Below are 15998 nucleotides of genomic sequence, written 5' to 3'. Positions count from 1 at the left end.
GCCTCTGTTACCATTGCATTCTGTTCTATTCGGCAATCTATTGCTGTGTTGTACTAATTTTTGCATGCTGTGCGAACGTGTTTCTCTTGTCCCTTGGCACTTCCTTCCGTTTCGCAACTTCTTTCTTCTTTACAAGCTTTAATACAAATCTCTCCCTCTCTCTCACTACTCCTCTCTCCATCTTTCATCATTTAAATATTTACGCTTGATAAATAACTGCGTGGCACGGGTCTGGGCGAGGGTACTCCTTTACGGTAGTACGACGCGAACGGGATCCCTCGCATAAAACTGCGAGGTTCCTGGACCGGGCTCCGTCTCGCCGACGGCCTCGCCTAGCAGACCCGCGGCCGCCGCTTCTTCGAAATATATTATTAAATATAATATACAAATTTATATCCCACTAAAAAATCTCCTTCACGTCGTAATCTTTTCCCCCTCCTAAAAGCGAGCGAGCACAGCGCAAAAAGCTGCGCGCCTCATCCCCCCGATTAACTCGTATAATCCTCTCTCTCTCTCTCTCTCTATAACGTTAATTTATCCGTTTTCCCGCGAAAATCATTTCATTTTTGCCACTCCTCTCTCTCTCCTTCTCTTATCTTACATTAAAAAAATTCTTTCTCTCTCTTTATTTCCTCACCTTAATATCGTAAAAATTCATTAAGTTATTAAAAACATCTAACAAAAAAAATTGAAAAAGAAAGATTCACTTAGAGTCTCCCCAACAATGTATCAAAAATAAATCTACGTTCTCAGACTCGTTTTCCTCTTTCATCCTATTTTCGATTTTTTATCCTTTTCTCTGTTCTCCTTTACTCGTGTGCTAGTTCGGCGCTTCATCCTTACGTGATGCAGCGGAAAAGAAGACTCGTATTCTCGTCGTGCATTCGGTGTTAGATATGTGATCTACCTGATCCTCACTTTGCTTTCGAGTCGTTAAATTTCGTTCTTACATTGAAAAAAATGTTGATTATATTTAATCTCCATTTATATAAGATTTTTTTTCATCTATATAAACTTTAGATCTCTAGAAACAGAGGCAAACATTGAATCGAGCTCCTATATCCACTTTTATAAATGTGAGTTAAAGTTGAGCGAGGTTAAAAGTTAGACTTAAGACTTCAAGATTTTAGAAAGACACAGAAAAAGAATTGAAAAAGGATATAATATCGTGTGTTTAATCAATTGTTTGTTTTTTTTCTTTGGAAAAGATTGAAAATTTAATTTCTCGAGTATGCGCGAATGAATTTTATTTCGTGGTTTTATTTTAATTACTAAGTTTAAATCTTGAAGTTTTAATTTGACTTTTACCCTTTTTGTACTTAGAAAAAGACAAAAAACTGGTTATAAACTATCAGCCAATAAAGATGAAGTCTCGAACTATAATAGAACAGGTAATCAGTGATGAAATTAGATTAATTTAGAAGCTCGTATCGATTGATTGTTCGCATCTTTTTCTAGATTCAAAGTCTAGAAGAAACAAAAAAAGGTATAAATAATGATTAAAATTAGCCGACATTTTTGTGGCTTTAAAAACGAATGTTATCGCTTCGAAGAAACAAAAATGCAATCTCGGTTAGTAATTATTCAGTGATTAAAATCAAAGATGTTGCGACAAATTAATGCGCGTCTTCGTCTCCCGCTACAAAGAGTTTTGTTCTTATCGATTAACGCCTGTGAAATAGTATTCGCACACTTCAATTTTTCGCTTTTTCCGAAAGAAATAAAAAAAAAAAGAATAAAGATCGATTAAACACACACGATGTTACATCTTCTTTCATCTTTCGTTTCATGTCTCTTTTAAATCTTGATTATCTTATTTATCCTTAACCTCGTGTATCTTTGTACTAAACGCATACCGAATGCCGAGAGTGTAAATTGACGGACCTATGGGGTCCGTCGGGTCGCCAGACGTGAATGCCCCGATGGGGTTCCACGTACCGATACCGGTGCCGCCTCGGTTGCGCGCCGATGAGCTCGATAATCGCCGATCGTGAAAAGTAAGTCCCGCATTTTTGCTGGAACTCGATAAGTAATCACTTAATAATTCAGGTAGTTATGAGAGAGAATGAAATTGGCGTTCGTTCAAGAGGCGTTTTCGTGCAAATCTCAGAGAACGATCGAGCTCCAATCGGCGCGAGACCGTGCGCCATGATTGATTAGTCCGTTGTATTGGTTGAATTTCCTTGATCATGCTTAACGACCGCTCTGCAGGGTCGGTTTTCTCGACTCCGAATCTGATTTGATTCATCGCGTCTCGCTGCCTCCGCCTCATCTACCTGCCGCGCGATCGATCGTCTGAAACCTCTCTCTCTCTCTCTTTCTCTTTTTTCCTCTTCGTCTCTCTCTCTCTCTTTCTTCCCCATATCGCTCTAAAAGCATCACTTCGGAATGTCTTCAGAATTCGACACAGCGACTGAGACGCGTACTCGGTCACTAGTATACCAGCTAGAGCAAGATCGCTTTTAATGATGCGACATCACCGTTGGAGAACGATTTTGTCTAACGCGAAATCGCGTCTCGTTTTCTTCTTTTCCTTCCTTTCATTTCGTCTCGTCGAACGTATGCGCGTTATCCTCGGATTATCCTCGATCTCAAAAGAAATCTCTTGGCTCTACGCAACGGGATAATAATGGCCGATTATACGCGTTGCAAGTCGCGATATCGATGCGAGATCGAGATCGTTGCGCTCCGCGGTTCTCCGCGCCCGACCGATCCTGCGCGCCTCTAACAGCTATAATTTGCAAAAATTACGGGGTTCGCAGGCTCGTCGGGGGACGCCTCGCGGAGGCTCCGTCTCGACGCTCGTCTCGGCGACACACCATCCGCGGCGAGAGTAAATGTCGCGATTAAACGTCGCGACACCTCACTCTCCCATTTGTCCCTCTATTCTTCCTCTCCTACCCTCTATCTCTTGCCTATCTCTCATTAAGCCCTCTCCCTTACTCTTTCCTCGCCGTTTAACTTCTAATCAGTAATCAAATTACTTATCAATTAATAATTATTCAACACACGCACACTCACACATTATTACATTCATGGTAAAAGTAAAAATCCCTGAAAAGTTTTGTCTGTTCACTTTTTTTTGTCCCTTACGACCCCTCCTTCGCTCGCCGTCTGTCTCTCTTTTGCTTCCTTTTGTGTTTCTCTATCTTGCTCTCTCTTTCCCTTTCACTCGCTGTTCTTCGTTGCGTACCGCGCGACAGTCGCTTTTTCATTCTCTCCATGTATTTGAAAAACGTCCTTTAGTTACACTCTTTGAAAACGTGGCACAAAACGGCATCCGTGTCGTATACCGATGTGGTATTATACGATCGGACTTTCGTCTCCTATTTTACTTTCTTCCCTTTTTTATTCTCTTCTTTCTCTCTTTCTTCTTCTTCATCGTCAATCATTCATGCCAAGCGACTCGATGTCTTGTCGGCGTTGTTTTCGACATCTTGATGACTACTCATCGATTTCCCCTCCCTCATTCTCGTATCTAATCCCTCTCCCTTTCTTTCTCTTCTTCCTTCTTTCGTGGCTCTTGATGAGGAACTTGAGGCGAATAGAGCGTACACGACGCATTTCACTTCACTAATACGAAATAACTCATAGTCGCTTCTTTGGTATTACGTGCGAGGAGGGGCGGGTTGGGGCGCGGGGGTCGCTTCTATTCCCTTCTCCTCCTGAGGCATCCTGGCTTATGTCTACGACCGGCAACGGATTGCCGTTCCGCGATACACGGTCTCGGTATTAGTTAAGTCTCATATTATCGTTCAACGTCTCTGAATTGTGTGTATAAAAGAACTGTATCTAATCTGTGTTTTTTGTTGCTTTCTTTTTTTTTTAAGAAAATCCGCTTTCCTTCTGTAGTACTAGTAAGAAGTAAGTAAATAGTATACAGCGATAATAGTAGTAGGTAGGTAGTAGGTAGTATAATAATAGTAATAGTTGCAGTAGTAGTAACAGATATAACATAATATGTAATTGTCACTTAACTTCTCTGTATATTATTAATAACTTTAATATTAGATAGACTTCTTTTTTTTTTTTAGATTAATCGGTTTATCGCTTCTCCCGCGCGTTTCACACTTTCCTTTATCGTATTAAATCTTTAACCGTAATGCAATGAGGTAATAAGGTTGTGTGTGTTTTTCTTTTTTTTTTCTATTTTTTTTTTAAATCAGTTTGTTTCTCGTCGAAGTATCCTATTTCATCGGCGGCGGTGGTTTCGTTAGCGCTGCGAAATTGGGTCGTGCGCGGCTGTGTGTTGTCGCTTCGTCGCTATCGCGGGGGGTGTGCGCGCGGGACGCAGGCGCGACGCGTAGAGCGAAGGGGAAAACGCCACGGTCCTCGTCAACGAGGACGGGAGTTCGTGAGAGTCAGCGATCGCGTATGGGCAGTGTCTGCCTGGATAAAGCCAGATTCGTATAATATACGCTCGGTGCTCCTCCGATCGATCGCATCTTCGTCATTACTTCTCTTAGCAGTGCCGCGAGAGCTTTGCGACTCGGAATCGCAATCGTTTCAACCGAATACCGAATGCGACTGATCCACTCGCAATATGTCCTAATTGTCGACAAGGACACTTTAAGACAAATTAATCATTCGTATGTGATTAACATCGACCGCGAATTAAAAGCGCTCGTGTCGAATCGAGCGGAGGGCCCGGGGCCTCGTTGACTCTTCAGATTGACTCATACAACAATCAAGCCTTGGAATTAGAATCTTTGGAATTAGAATTCTTCATTCGAATTCTCAGAATTAACTCTCCGAATTGTGGACTCGCCGAGCACTCGTTAGAATTCCCGATGATTCGTCGAGTTGGGACTCGTGAATCATTTCTAAAACTGACCCACGGAACCTGAGCACGGGAACTGTTACCACCGAGAATTATCTCGCAGAGTCGGAAGAGTCCGCGAACATTGTTGTTGGATCTCGGTCGAGTTAATTCTCAGAACGTTGCCGCGCGTCTTCCCGTCGCGATCTGCGCGTCGCGCACCCTCGTTCGAAGTTCTCCCCCGTCAGGGAGAATCGCGCGCGCCCCGCGAGAGGAGGAGGTCGCGATAAGCTCAGCCTCTCGACGAGAGAGAATGTCAAAGCGACGACGAGGCCACTCCGGCGAATGAAGCGGATGGGCGTTTGTGGCGTCGGTCCGCGTCAGGTCGGTGTCATCGATGTTAATGTTACTGAGGCGATGATGGCGGCTGCGGCTGCTGCTGCTGCTGTTGCTGCTGTTGGCTCGATGGCGAGCCGATAGACTGCTGTTGGGAGCTGGGTTGCGACGTCGTGCCGCCCTGAGAAGTGGCGCTGCCATCTCTTTTAGAACGGGAGGCACCCTCCTGGCTGCTACCGCGACCGGCGCGTGAGCCAGCACCGCCGGTTCCACCGGGCGTGCCCGATTGCAGTACCATCGCGCGGATCCTTCTCTGTGCCGACTGTAAGAAAATAAAAAGTGTACCAGTGGCTTGTGTTATTGCTTTCGATGAATTCAAGAGAAAATTAGTATCGTATTTTATCATTGATAAGATAATTTATATATCTTATAATAGACCAATCTTGTATATAATAAATAAAATCTATCCACCTACTTATTCAAAAGTTGTGTAAAAAGTCAGCTTTCTTACCTGAACGGAGAAGAAGGGACCGATTATATGGACAGTTGTTTCCTCCTCAGCTGAGGGAGGAGTCGCTTGTTGTTCTGACAATTTAATAACGCTACCGGTTACGCGCTGTAACTCCCTCACATTTTGACCACCTTTGCCGATGATTCGGCCAACCTGAGTACTGGGCACGAGGATCTCAATGGTCAGTCTAACGTCTTCGGTGCCGGCGACGTATCCCTCCTCTCGCATCTTTTCAAAGATCAAGTACTGGGCCTGAAATAATAATTTTTGATAATGTAGAATTATACAAAAATTAAATCCAAGGGTTATCTCGAAGAGAATTCCTCAGTTGCCAGAAGTGAATTAATATAAGGCAATGAAAGAGAAAAAAAAAATGTCGAAGGGTCAAACGGGGCCGATTCTCGCATGTTTGTTTTTCGACGAGATCGGTACGGGGCCCTTTCTTTAATATTCCTGCTGATTCAAGTTGATGCATAGAAGACAACATCCACCCAAAATGTAGCAGGGCAATCGCAACACATTTTTAGACTTCAAGGTATTACACAATTTTTTTCCGTAAGCGATTGGATTCGAACCCGCGATCTTTAGAATAGTGGACTGACGCGATACCTATCTGCCAACGTGGCATCGACATTACATGGATATTAAAACTTTTGACACACTACTTTAGCATTATCATTAGTAAAAAGTCATGATATGATTTGATAGCTCACGTATTTAAGGTGTGTTCATTTTAAATATAATACACATGTAAAGCGGAGAGGGCTGTCGATTTAAATATTCGCGTGCGAAACTGAAGAAATCATAAAATAAAAAATTATAAATTCTGCTCTTAATTGAGAGATCGTGGACTAACGAGGTCGATTGCACTTACCTTCCACTGAGATTCCGGGGAGCCCACAATGGTGACCTTCCTCTCAGTCTGTTGCTCAGCCGGCTTATCTTGCTCAAGGGGAGCAATCTTCACGCTCGCGCCGGAGAACCTGATTATGTTACGGATGTGGGAGCCCTTGGTGCCGATGATGGCGCCGACGCTGTTGTTGGGAATGTAGAGGAAAGTCGTCTCCTGGGTATCGCTGGCGGGGACGCCCTGTTGAGTAGGCAGGCTGCTCTGGTAGGGATATGGGGCGGGTCCCGAACCGTAGAGGCCGGGTCCACGAGAACTATAGCCCATGCCGGCGGTGGACATCATGGCCATCGGGTGCAAGCCGGGGAACATCATGCTTTGGGGCTGGCGACAATGATTATATCGATTAGAAGCCTCGTCGCGTTGCGCAACGGCGCCTCCGACGCGATCGACGCACTTCACTTGCGCCAAACCTCAACGAGGTCAACGTTTAAGTCTATCTAGATTAACTTGACGTTTGCTATTTTAATTTTTGATAATAAATATTCAGTCTAAAATTTTTAATAGAATTCTCCAAAATTTAATCCTCGCGTAATAGCGTCACTTGTAAGTCATTGAAATTCGCATGAATAAATTTGAATATTTCTACTCGATTTTTTAAAAATTTCTTTTGCGTTTATATTTTTTCTATATGTATTTTTTTTATTTACAAGGAAATTTTAAAAAAAATTATATGTTTGATTGTATAAAGAGATATAAGTAATCTGCGATGAAACTCACAGCCATAGCTTGCAGATCGTTTTCGTAGCTCTGGCGGAGCTTGCTGGAGATCATGGACTCGGCTTTGCTCATGTTGTCGATCGTTCCTTTAACCGTGATGATGCGTTCGAGATTGAAGCTATTGATGTCGTTGATACTGCTGACGGTGATTTTTGTATCGGTGTCCTGCATGATTCTCTTGATCGTGTTGCCGCCCTTACCGATGATCCGACCGATGAGATTGTTGTGCGCGAGGATCTTCAAGGTAATCTCACTGTGGATAAGTAATATAATAATGTAATTATCTTTATGATTAAATTAACACTGAAGCAACGATTCGGTTACATTAAATTGTATTTATATACTTGAAATAATCGTTAGCGTATTGTATGAGAGTCAGTGTGTTGAAATCGAATCAACATATTTGAAATGATAATTAGTCTACGGTATAAAAGTCAGCTGAAACGGAATTTAACAACACACGTTACTCAGAAGTTGCAAAAAAATCTTGAAATATATTTTATATTTAATCTAATTATTTTTAGATTCTAATTATTAATTTTTATATTTATATCTGCTCGACTAATATCGCAACTGTTTACGGTAATTTCATTTAAAATTCGGACTCAAAAAGGCCAAAGCCGATTCATACCCCTTGTTCGTATTGTTAGCCTCCTGCTGCATGACTTCCAGGATCTTCTTGCAGGCGTTGGTGCAATTCTCGGGGTTGCCGTAGATGGTAATGGCTTTCTCGAGGGAGCCAACGTTGTCCTTGCGGTGCACGTCGACCCGGGCGCGCGTCATCTGCGTGATCTGCCGTATGGTGGAACCCTGTCGGCCGATTATGGCGCCAACCATATCGGATTGGACGAGGATACGCAGCGGGAAATCGGTCTGGCGACCGGAACCCGGCAGCCCGGAGAAGGCCACGCCGCCGCTGCGTTGGCTGCGGCCCCTGCGTCGGCTCTCCGCCGAGGACATCTCCACTTTCAACGGATTGCCGTCGAAATCGTAGCCATTTAACTGGTTCACAGCCCTGCAAATAGCGAGATTATTGAATGTCTCTCCCGGACGGCGTAAACCTTGCTGGCAACAATTCGTTAGCATTCGACGAATTCCTAACGTGAATTTCAAATACGAATGTATATACATGCGACGAGAAAGAACTTTTGTGATTCTTCGCGAACAGGAAGTGAGCAAAAACGAGATAGCGATCTCTACGTCATGACGAATTTCCGATTACGTACTGCTGTACTTGCTCTTGCGTCTCATAGCTAATGAGCACGCTTTGTGTGTTCGGATCCCGCGACGGCACTTTTTCGATGTTCTGAACCTGGCCGTAGTTGGAGAACAGCAGATCCAGGTCTTCTACTCGTATTTGAGCCGGTAGATTGCTCACAAGGACTTTAGCAACCCCACTGCTGCTGAAAACAGGAAAATAATGTTCGGGATTAGGCGATTTCGACAGCGAGCAAGTAGGAGTGATACAAAGTCTTAATAAATGATACTTTATATCAGCGTAACACACACACATACACACGCGCACTTATGTTCTTAATTAATATCTAACAACACAATTTTAATATTAATAGGAGCCGTATAATGAACGTGAAAGATATTCCAATACCACATGATCAGATGCATCCCTTTTACGTATTCTAATTCGTCTTGATTAAGTAGAGATTGTAAGCGAAGAAAGAGAGCGGTCATGTAAGTGCCTCGAACGAGACTCTCACAGAATTATACGGCAGCAAGCAAGATTCCAACGGTAAATCTCTAATAAACTTTGAAAGCCGAGCTGTAACCTAGTGGGGAGTCGTCGACTGTTTACATTACATCGTGACGTTGTTGCCTTAACGAGATACATTACTGTGACGTGCGTTGTCACACAACATTACTGTCAAATTGTACATATTTATCAAAATAAATTATCAAGTTATTTTATTACTATAAAACTAATTTTTATATGCAAATATATTATAGTATTAGAGACAACAGATAAGAAAAAAAATCCAGAAATCCAGAAATCCTTGTTGGAGGTCTATCGAATATTGTTTCTTCAATATTCAAATATGTATCAATAAAGAGAATGCTTGCTTTAGTAGATTTTACATTTTTACAGAGAAACAAAAGGAGGGACACTTTTGTTTTTTTATTATTTCGAAAATCTTTTTTGGCTACCGTTTTTAGAATAGTAGAATAATTTCTAATATTATATTATAATATATATTACTATGTATTATAGATATTATAGATATTATAGATATTATAATATTATAATTCAATATTAAGGAGATACGACATATTCGATAAGATGAAAAAGTTAAATTTGAAATTCGATTGGAAATTTTAATTTGTTAAAATTATTGAAATATAATGCTTGCTAAATGTAAAACTTTTGTTGTAACGTTTTAATTAAAAGCCTTCATTTAAAATCTTTATTTTTTTATATTCATGAATATCTTAATATTTAATTAAAAAGATTTTAATTCATCACACTTTCATTAAGGATTTCTATTCGCTAGTACATTATGCGTTGTGTTTGATAATTAGAAATTGATAAAAAGGGCAATTATTATAATAAAAATCTTCTGAAGATCTTGGAACACATGTATTGAAAAATAAATGTTTCTATGCGAGATGTGCTTCGAGTCGCACGTCGTTAATGCGCCTTAAATTTTATTTTGACCGGCTTTGCGTACTTTGTCCGGGCTTGCACGAGCGTAAACAGTGCTTGCGCGTTTAGGTGCATCGGCGCGGCCACTACGACGACATGAATGAACCAAACGGCAAGTAAGAAGAGTACGCGGAGCGTGAAGAACAAAAAGGAGGGTGGAACGACCGAGGGAGCGACTCTCACTTTCGTACGTATCGATTTTTCAGCGGGCCGACCCACTCATCGACGATACCGCGGCGAGCTTTCGAGCAACCTTGAAGAAGACACGGTGAAGGTCCTATAGGACTTACTACGGGTCCGACGGTAAACTCCGTCGTACTTTCGTGAGCTAGGACTGTTATATGATCGACCTCGTGCGACTTGTTGGATTAGCTATGAACATGTTCCTGGCCAATTAGGTAACGAATCGGCCATTCGGAAATATCGTCAGGTTAAAATTAAAATTCCATAAGATTTGATCGACATGTAGACAGCGCGTTTCTAAATATTTTCAATTCTTTTTGTTAAAATATTTCTACACTTTTGTCTTACTTTTAGCTGCTTTGACAAATAAATTGTATAATTAAAAACGCTGTAATTCTAATAATTTTGCTACCTTCTTAAAATATATCAACTAAATTAGAAACTTCTCTATCTATGCATTGTAAAAGTAATTTATGGAAAAAGCGAAATGTGCTCGATACACGCAAGATGCATTGTCGAGTCGCGATGCACTTTCGTGTAACGAAGGATCGTTCCGTATTAATACTGTAATTCACGTTGAATTCATCAGCAACTGCAGTATCATGAATTTATTTAATCGACAAATTGAAGATCGATAGAGTTGCAATGTCGATTTCCATTCGCGTAATAACGCTTGAAAGGAAAAAGCAACCTTGTCATGTAACAATGCAGCGATAAGAAAAGTAGTGTGAGAAAAGTAGGAATATTAAAGTTCATTCATATCTTTCATGATTAAATGTATTATATAAATGAGTGAAAAAAACTAAATGCTTTTTCCTGCCTCTTGAAATCATAAAGATCTTTAAAACTTAAAAAATTTATCATTTTCGTATTAATCACAAATAAAATTATAATTGAGGAAAGTTTCTCTTAATAACATATTTAAATTCTTCCCCCCTTCTCCTCCTGAGATAAATCTTTTGAATATACACTAGACTTATATTCTATATTACGACTGAGGAAAGCATACATAAAACGACCAACGACAAATTAAGCATGCATTCGCAAAATTGAGGAATAAAAAGGATGAGGGTGGGTAGAGACAAGGATGCACTAAACGCGCGGGCACTCCTACACGCAAGGAGAGAGAGGAAGACGACGGATGGCGAGCAATGCGGGGATGGAAGGGGGTGGCCTTTGTTTCGCGTACTTCCCTTTAGGGGATTTTCGGCGGTATCCATGATATAGCGCGAAGAGTGCGTGCACCGTCTGCCTCGTGGTTCCCGCGCCCATCGGACTCTCTCTCCTCTCTCCCTACAACCGCCCTCTCCCTCTCTTCAACCCTTTTGCACGCACGTGTGACTCGTTGGCGATTTCGTCGGGTCACCTTTAACGAAAGGCGGCGGATTTTCGCGAGGCAAGGGAGACGAAAGGGGGAGGAGGAGGAACAGAGAGAGAAAGAGATAGATTGCGTCGGGAGGAAAGAGGGAGAACGAGAGAAAGAAAAAGAGAAAGAGAGGGAGAGAGAAAGAGAACCTTTGCGGACAGGGATGGATCGCGGCGGGTCACCCCCGTGGAAGAGCTTTTGATGTCCCAGCCTAAGACACCTTTTTTCGGGCACTCTTTTTCTTCCGTCCACCCCACTCTCTGGTCGCCCTTCTGTTTTTTTTTGCCGATTAACGAGCCGATGGAGCGAGCATGGTGATCGAGGTGCTGAAGAGAAAGGAGGATAGAAATGAAGATTGGATAGAAAACGTGGGCGATTTGACTCAAAATTTTGAGATTGCTAGCGCGATGCGAATCATTTCGCGAAAAGAATTAAAGAATCTTTATCTTCGCACAATACTATTATATACCAGTACGCTCGGATGACACTGCAGATTGATTTCTTCGTGGCGATTTCAATGAAATGTAGAAGGATTTTAAATGTAATTTGCTCTTGAGCAAAATCTCCCAAGATTATTAGAACTGAAACGGCAACTTGCGCTTATCTATTTCTTAAAAGTGAAACAAGAGGAGCAAATTGGGCGGTTGCGTATAAATACAGCCCTGCCTGAAGAACCGTTGACGTCGTCGACTTGCGCCGTCCGGACGCACGGTACCAAAATCGATCTTGAAAAGGGAAAGTGCCAGCGGCGTGACTTCATACACAGGCACACACGAGAAAAATCGCTGTGTGGAAGCCGCTGGCCAAGGGCGTTCACATATTAAAATCCAGGAAGTCTCTGCAATGCGGCTCCTCATCCTTTTGTCATTCGCGTCAGAGACTGATAATCATGTACAAAATGACTAATCGAAATAAAATATCTCTATTTTCCTTGGTATCTTCACGACAGGAATTAGAAAAATGACGTATCTTATCCATTGACTATTGTATCAATGTGTACTGACAGAGAAAAAGAGAGAAAATTTGATGAGATACATTCTTCAATTGCTCGATTTTGATAATTAATCATATGCAAGATAAATTATTTTTCGGGATGCTGTTATAAATTTTTCTCTATCTTATTTAATTCATGGATAAGCTCGTATGTTTTTTGTCCGAAAAATTTGGATGGTGAATCACAGTTCTTACATTAGAATTGTTTTTTGAAGAGAGAGATTTGGCTGTTGACTAAGATATTTAAAGAATAATACGTGTTTTTTAGATATATTTGTCAGATATGTATAAGTTTTTATCTTAATTTCAATAATTTTATCGATTCAATTATTTTGCTTTGATTATCAGCAGAAACAAAAGGACATATCTAACGTGATATTGTTCAAAAATTATTTTGTCTAAACGTATTTCGAAACTTGTTTATATGTCGGAGGATGGGAGTGCACATCGTTGTTACACGATTTGACATGAGAATCGCGTGTAGGTAGGGTACCTGCGCGACCGCGTGACACGTGCGTCACTTTCCAGTTACGCCTGCGTGTGCGTGACGCACGCACGTGCGCACGGCGCCGGTCAAGACGCCACACACGACGATATCTAGTCGATTTCACAAGGAGAACCACCTAGTTTCAATATTACTACTCAACAACCGATGGATTATAATATATTAATAAAAAGATTATAAAAATTAATAAATTAATAAAAAAAAATATTTACTGCCACAGTTAAATCTAGAAACACGTTAATATACTTCATATTACATATGTATATAGTTTTGAAAAATGAACAATCAAATTGGACGTAGAAATCAAAAAAGAAAAAAGTCAAAAAGAATTCAAAATCAGTTTTCTATTATTTGGCATAATTATTAAAGATAAGAAGAGAAATAACTCAAAATTTTAAATTGTTGAGATATTAAAATGGTGATGTATAAACGCATTTCGAAAGGGGATCTACGCATTTTAAACGAAATATGATAGCGTCATATCGGTATGTGGAAAAGTAAAGACCGATGTCTCGTCGCCATGCTATCTGCGGATAAGGCAGATAGATAAGGTAGACGTGCAACAGGGGGTTGTTAATATTGACACTGGCAGCTAGCTCTAGCTAGAGCCGCCACCCTATTTTCACAGTGTCGACGGTGTGTATCTGCGGCAAACCGCCGTGCGTCAGCCAACTTCCAGTAATTTTTCCGCGATAAGCTTGCGCATGGAAAGAGTTAGTACAGGAAACCGACAATATGCGTCACCGGATATCGAATTAAGGGTATCGCGAAACGCGGTGTAATACAGCAAGAGAAGTAAAATGCCATCAAAATGCGGTCAACAGAAATGAGCCAGAAGTCTTGTATAATCCGATTACTTTTCGCGAAAATTCACTATTTTTACCACCAGTTAAAAGTTAGCCTTTAACATTATCGAAGAAAGATCAACGAACGAATGTGCGGATGTTTTTGCAATTTGAAACGGGCCGTTACATGTAGGAAATTCTCGAATACAAAGGCAGAAATTAAGCGAAGGTTTTGAAACAAATGAAATGGAAATTAAATTGAGTATGATATGTCATACGAAAGAAATGTTGAAACAATTAGAAAATTACGTAAATTATTAATACAATCAGTTTTAAGCATATTATTCTTCCGTATATAGTAGTATCATTAAAATAGAAAGGCGAATTTTTTTATTTGGGATTAAAAAGTAATGCATTTGAGTTTCATTGAAATACGTTTTTGCTAATTGTTGACTTTTGTGTCAAAGGAGTCAAACGATAGCTTTAGTAACTAATTAGCTTGAAAATCTGAAAGTGTCCGACTTCTAGTATCAAAACAGTGACAAGAATTAATCCGATTCATTTTTGCATGAGCACGATGACGCAATATTGCGAAACTGATTATCGCTCGTATACAAAAATATGTAAGGCGCTACACACAGTATAATTCATATGAACAGTATGTCTCTTCTACGCTCTTTCAAGTGAATTATTCCATTACTTTCGTAACTACGTATTATATGACATAAATATCAAAAAAAGGATATAGATACTCACGCCACAGAGTCGACCTAGTTAAGAATTTTAAATAGAGTTTCCACGGACTGCGACACGAAATTTCATGAATGCAAATCAGATAAACGACTTTTACTCCTTGAATAAAGAAACAGTTTAGATGTTATGGTGACGCGCGATTTATCGAGATTATGCATGTGCACTTAGAAAAAAAATCAATTCTGAATATTATTTCCAATATTCTTGGATTAAATAACAGATTTGCCATTTATAAGAAATAATTTGGTTTTATCGTTATAAAAAGAAAAATTATCTCTAAAATGTAAAACGGCGAAAACAATGGAATAATCAAATCAGGAAAGCGGCAGGAATTTATGAGAATAAATCGCTTACATTATTGAGGACACAAATGCAACACTAAATGCACCACGGGTGCATCGACACGATTGCGGCAAATTGTATAGTAGGGAGACGATAACGACGTCACGGCATTACTTGGAGATAAAAAAGAGGAGATAGAGAAGAACGCAATAAGAGAAGAGTGTGGTAAGAATGTAAGAGATAACGAGCAACGGCGGTGATATCAGAAGCAGGAATTGCATAACGTTCGCGAGTAATCGCGAGCATCTGAGAGCGACGTATTACGAGTCGCGAACAGATTAGTTGTACAGGCACTGTTCTCATAATTATTACTGTTTTATAATTATGATATATTAGTGCGATGCGACGCGATAATTTAATTCAACTCTAGCGCGAGCGCGGTGAGAAAATTGTACGTTGTATGTAACCAGAACAACTTATATACCAGGCAATGCATTTTATATGGAAAAATACCAGACTAGATATGCGCTAAGTTGTTTATAGACCTTCTCGTGCGCTATAGATAAAATATAACGACTCGCTGTCTGGAAAGATGTGATTCGCACATTTGCACCGTCACACAAGCGTTGAAAAGACAGATGAAAGAAGATGTCAAGAAGAAATGAGAATATACACACACATGTTTTCTCTTTACGAAATAATAATAGAAATAGTATTTTGTGCCAAGGTAATAATTTACAGAATACTAATGCAAATTAATCGCTGGCCTTTCACCGTCAATAAGCTAAATATCAAACTGCCAATGTATCTATATTCGTGTACAAAAAAAAACAGCGGGCGATAGTTATTCGTCCGCCGTCTTCTTTATGGGAGTTACAATCACGAGCGAGTTATCCGTTATACGTACGTCCACTGAACGTGGCCGTTGCACATCAGGCCTTCCGAGAAAACGTCTTCGACTCGAAATAGTCCGAAACCCGCGTCACTCTGTTTACCGAAATGACTTGACATTCCGGCCGGCTAGAGTCATGCGCGACTCCGATCGCGATTTCCGATCGCTGCACGAGGGACAACGCGCGGGATCCACGGAGGGAGGTGCACGTCACGCGATCGCGGTGTCAGCGACCGACGTCATTCGGAATGCACCAAGCGATGACAGTGGGCGTATTGGAAACGGTGACTCAGCGTCGGAATTATTAACGGATAGCTCGTAGTACCCTACGTTCATTCAACGACGTCGGA

The 15998-nt window shown here is 40.8% G+C and overlaps 1 protein-coding gene across 3 annotated transcripts in view; it reads right to left on the bottom strand.

The window, feature by feature from the left end:
- Positions 1–2543: 2543 nt before the first annotated feature.
- Positions 2544–15998, bottom strand: part of LOC105450782 (insulin-like growth factor 2 mRNA-binding protein 1) — a 53295-nt gene continuing 39840 nt past the window's right edge. For all 3 annotated transcript variants that reach the window (XM_011690792.1, XM_011690791.1, XM_011690793.1), the window contains 6 exons: positions 8460–8636; positions 7865–8248; positions 7234–7486; positions 6481–6837; positions 5607–5858; positions 2544–5417 (listed from right to left, as the gene is read on the bottom strand). In XM_011690792.1, coding sequence (XP_011689094.1) covers positions 5166–5417; positions 5607–5858; positions 6481–6837; positions 7234–7486; positions 7865–8248; positions 8460–8636 — 1675 coding nt within the window. In that variant the 3' untranslated portion in view covers positions 2544–5165. The remainder of the gene's footprint in view (positions 5418–5606; positions 5859–6480; positions 6838–7233; positions 7487–7864; positions 8249–8459; positions 8637–15998) is intronic.

The sequence above is a fragment of the Wasmannia auropunctata genome, unplaced genomic scaffold (genome assembly GCF_000956235.1).
Source record: "Wasmannia auropunctata unplaced genomic scaffold, wasmannia.A_1.0 LD336055.1, whole genome shotgun sequence".
In the NCBI taxonomy this organism is placed as follows: Eukaryota; Metazoa; Arthropoda; class Insecta; order Hymenoptera; family Formicidae; genus Wasmannia; species Wasmannia auropunctata.
The sequence above is the reverse complement of the archived record's forward strand: the minus strand, read 5'-3'. Positions and strand labels throughout refer to the sequence as shown.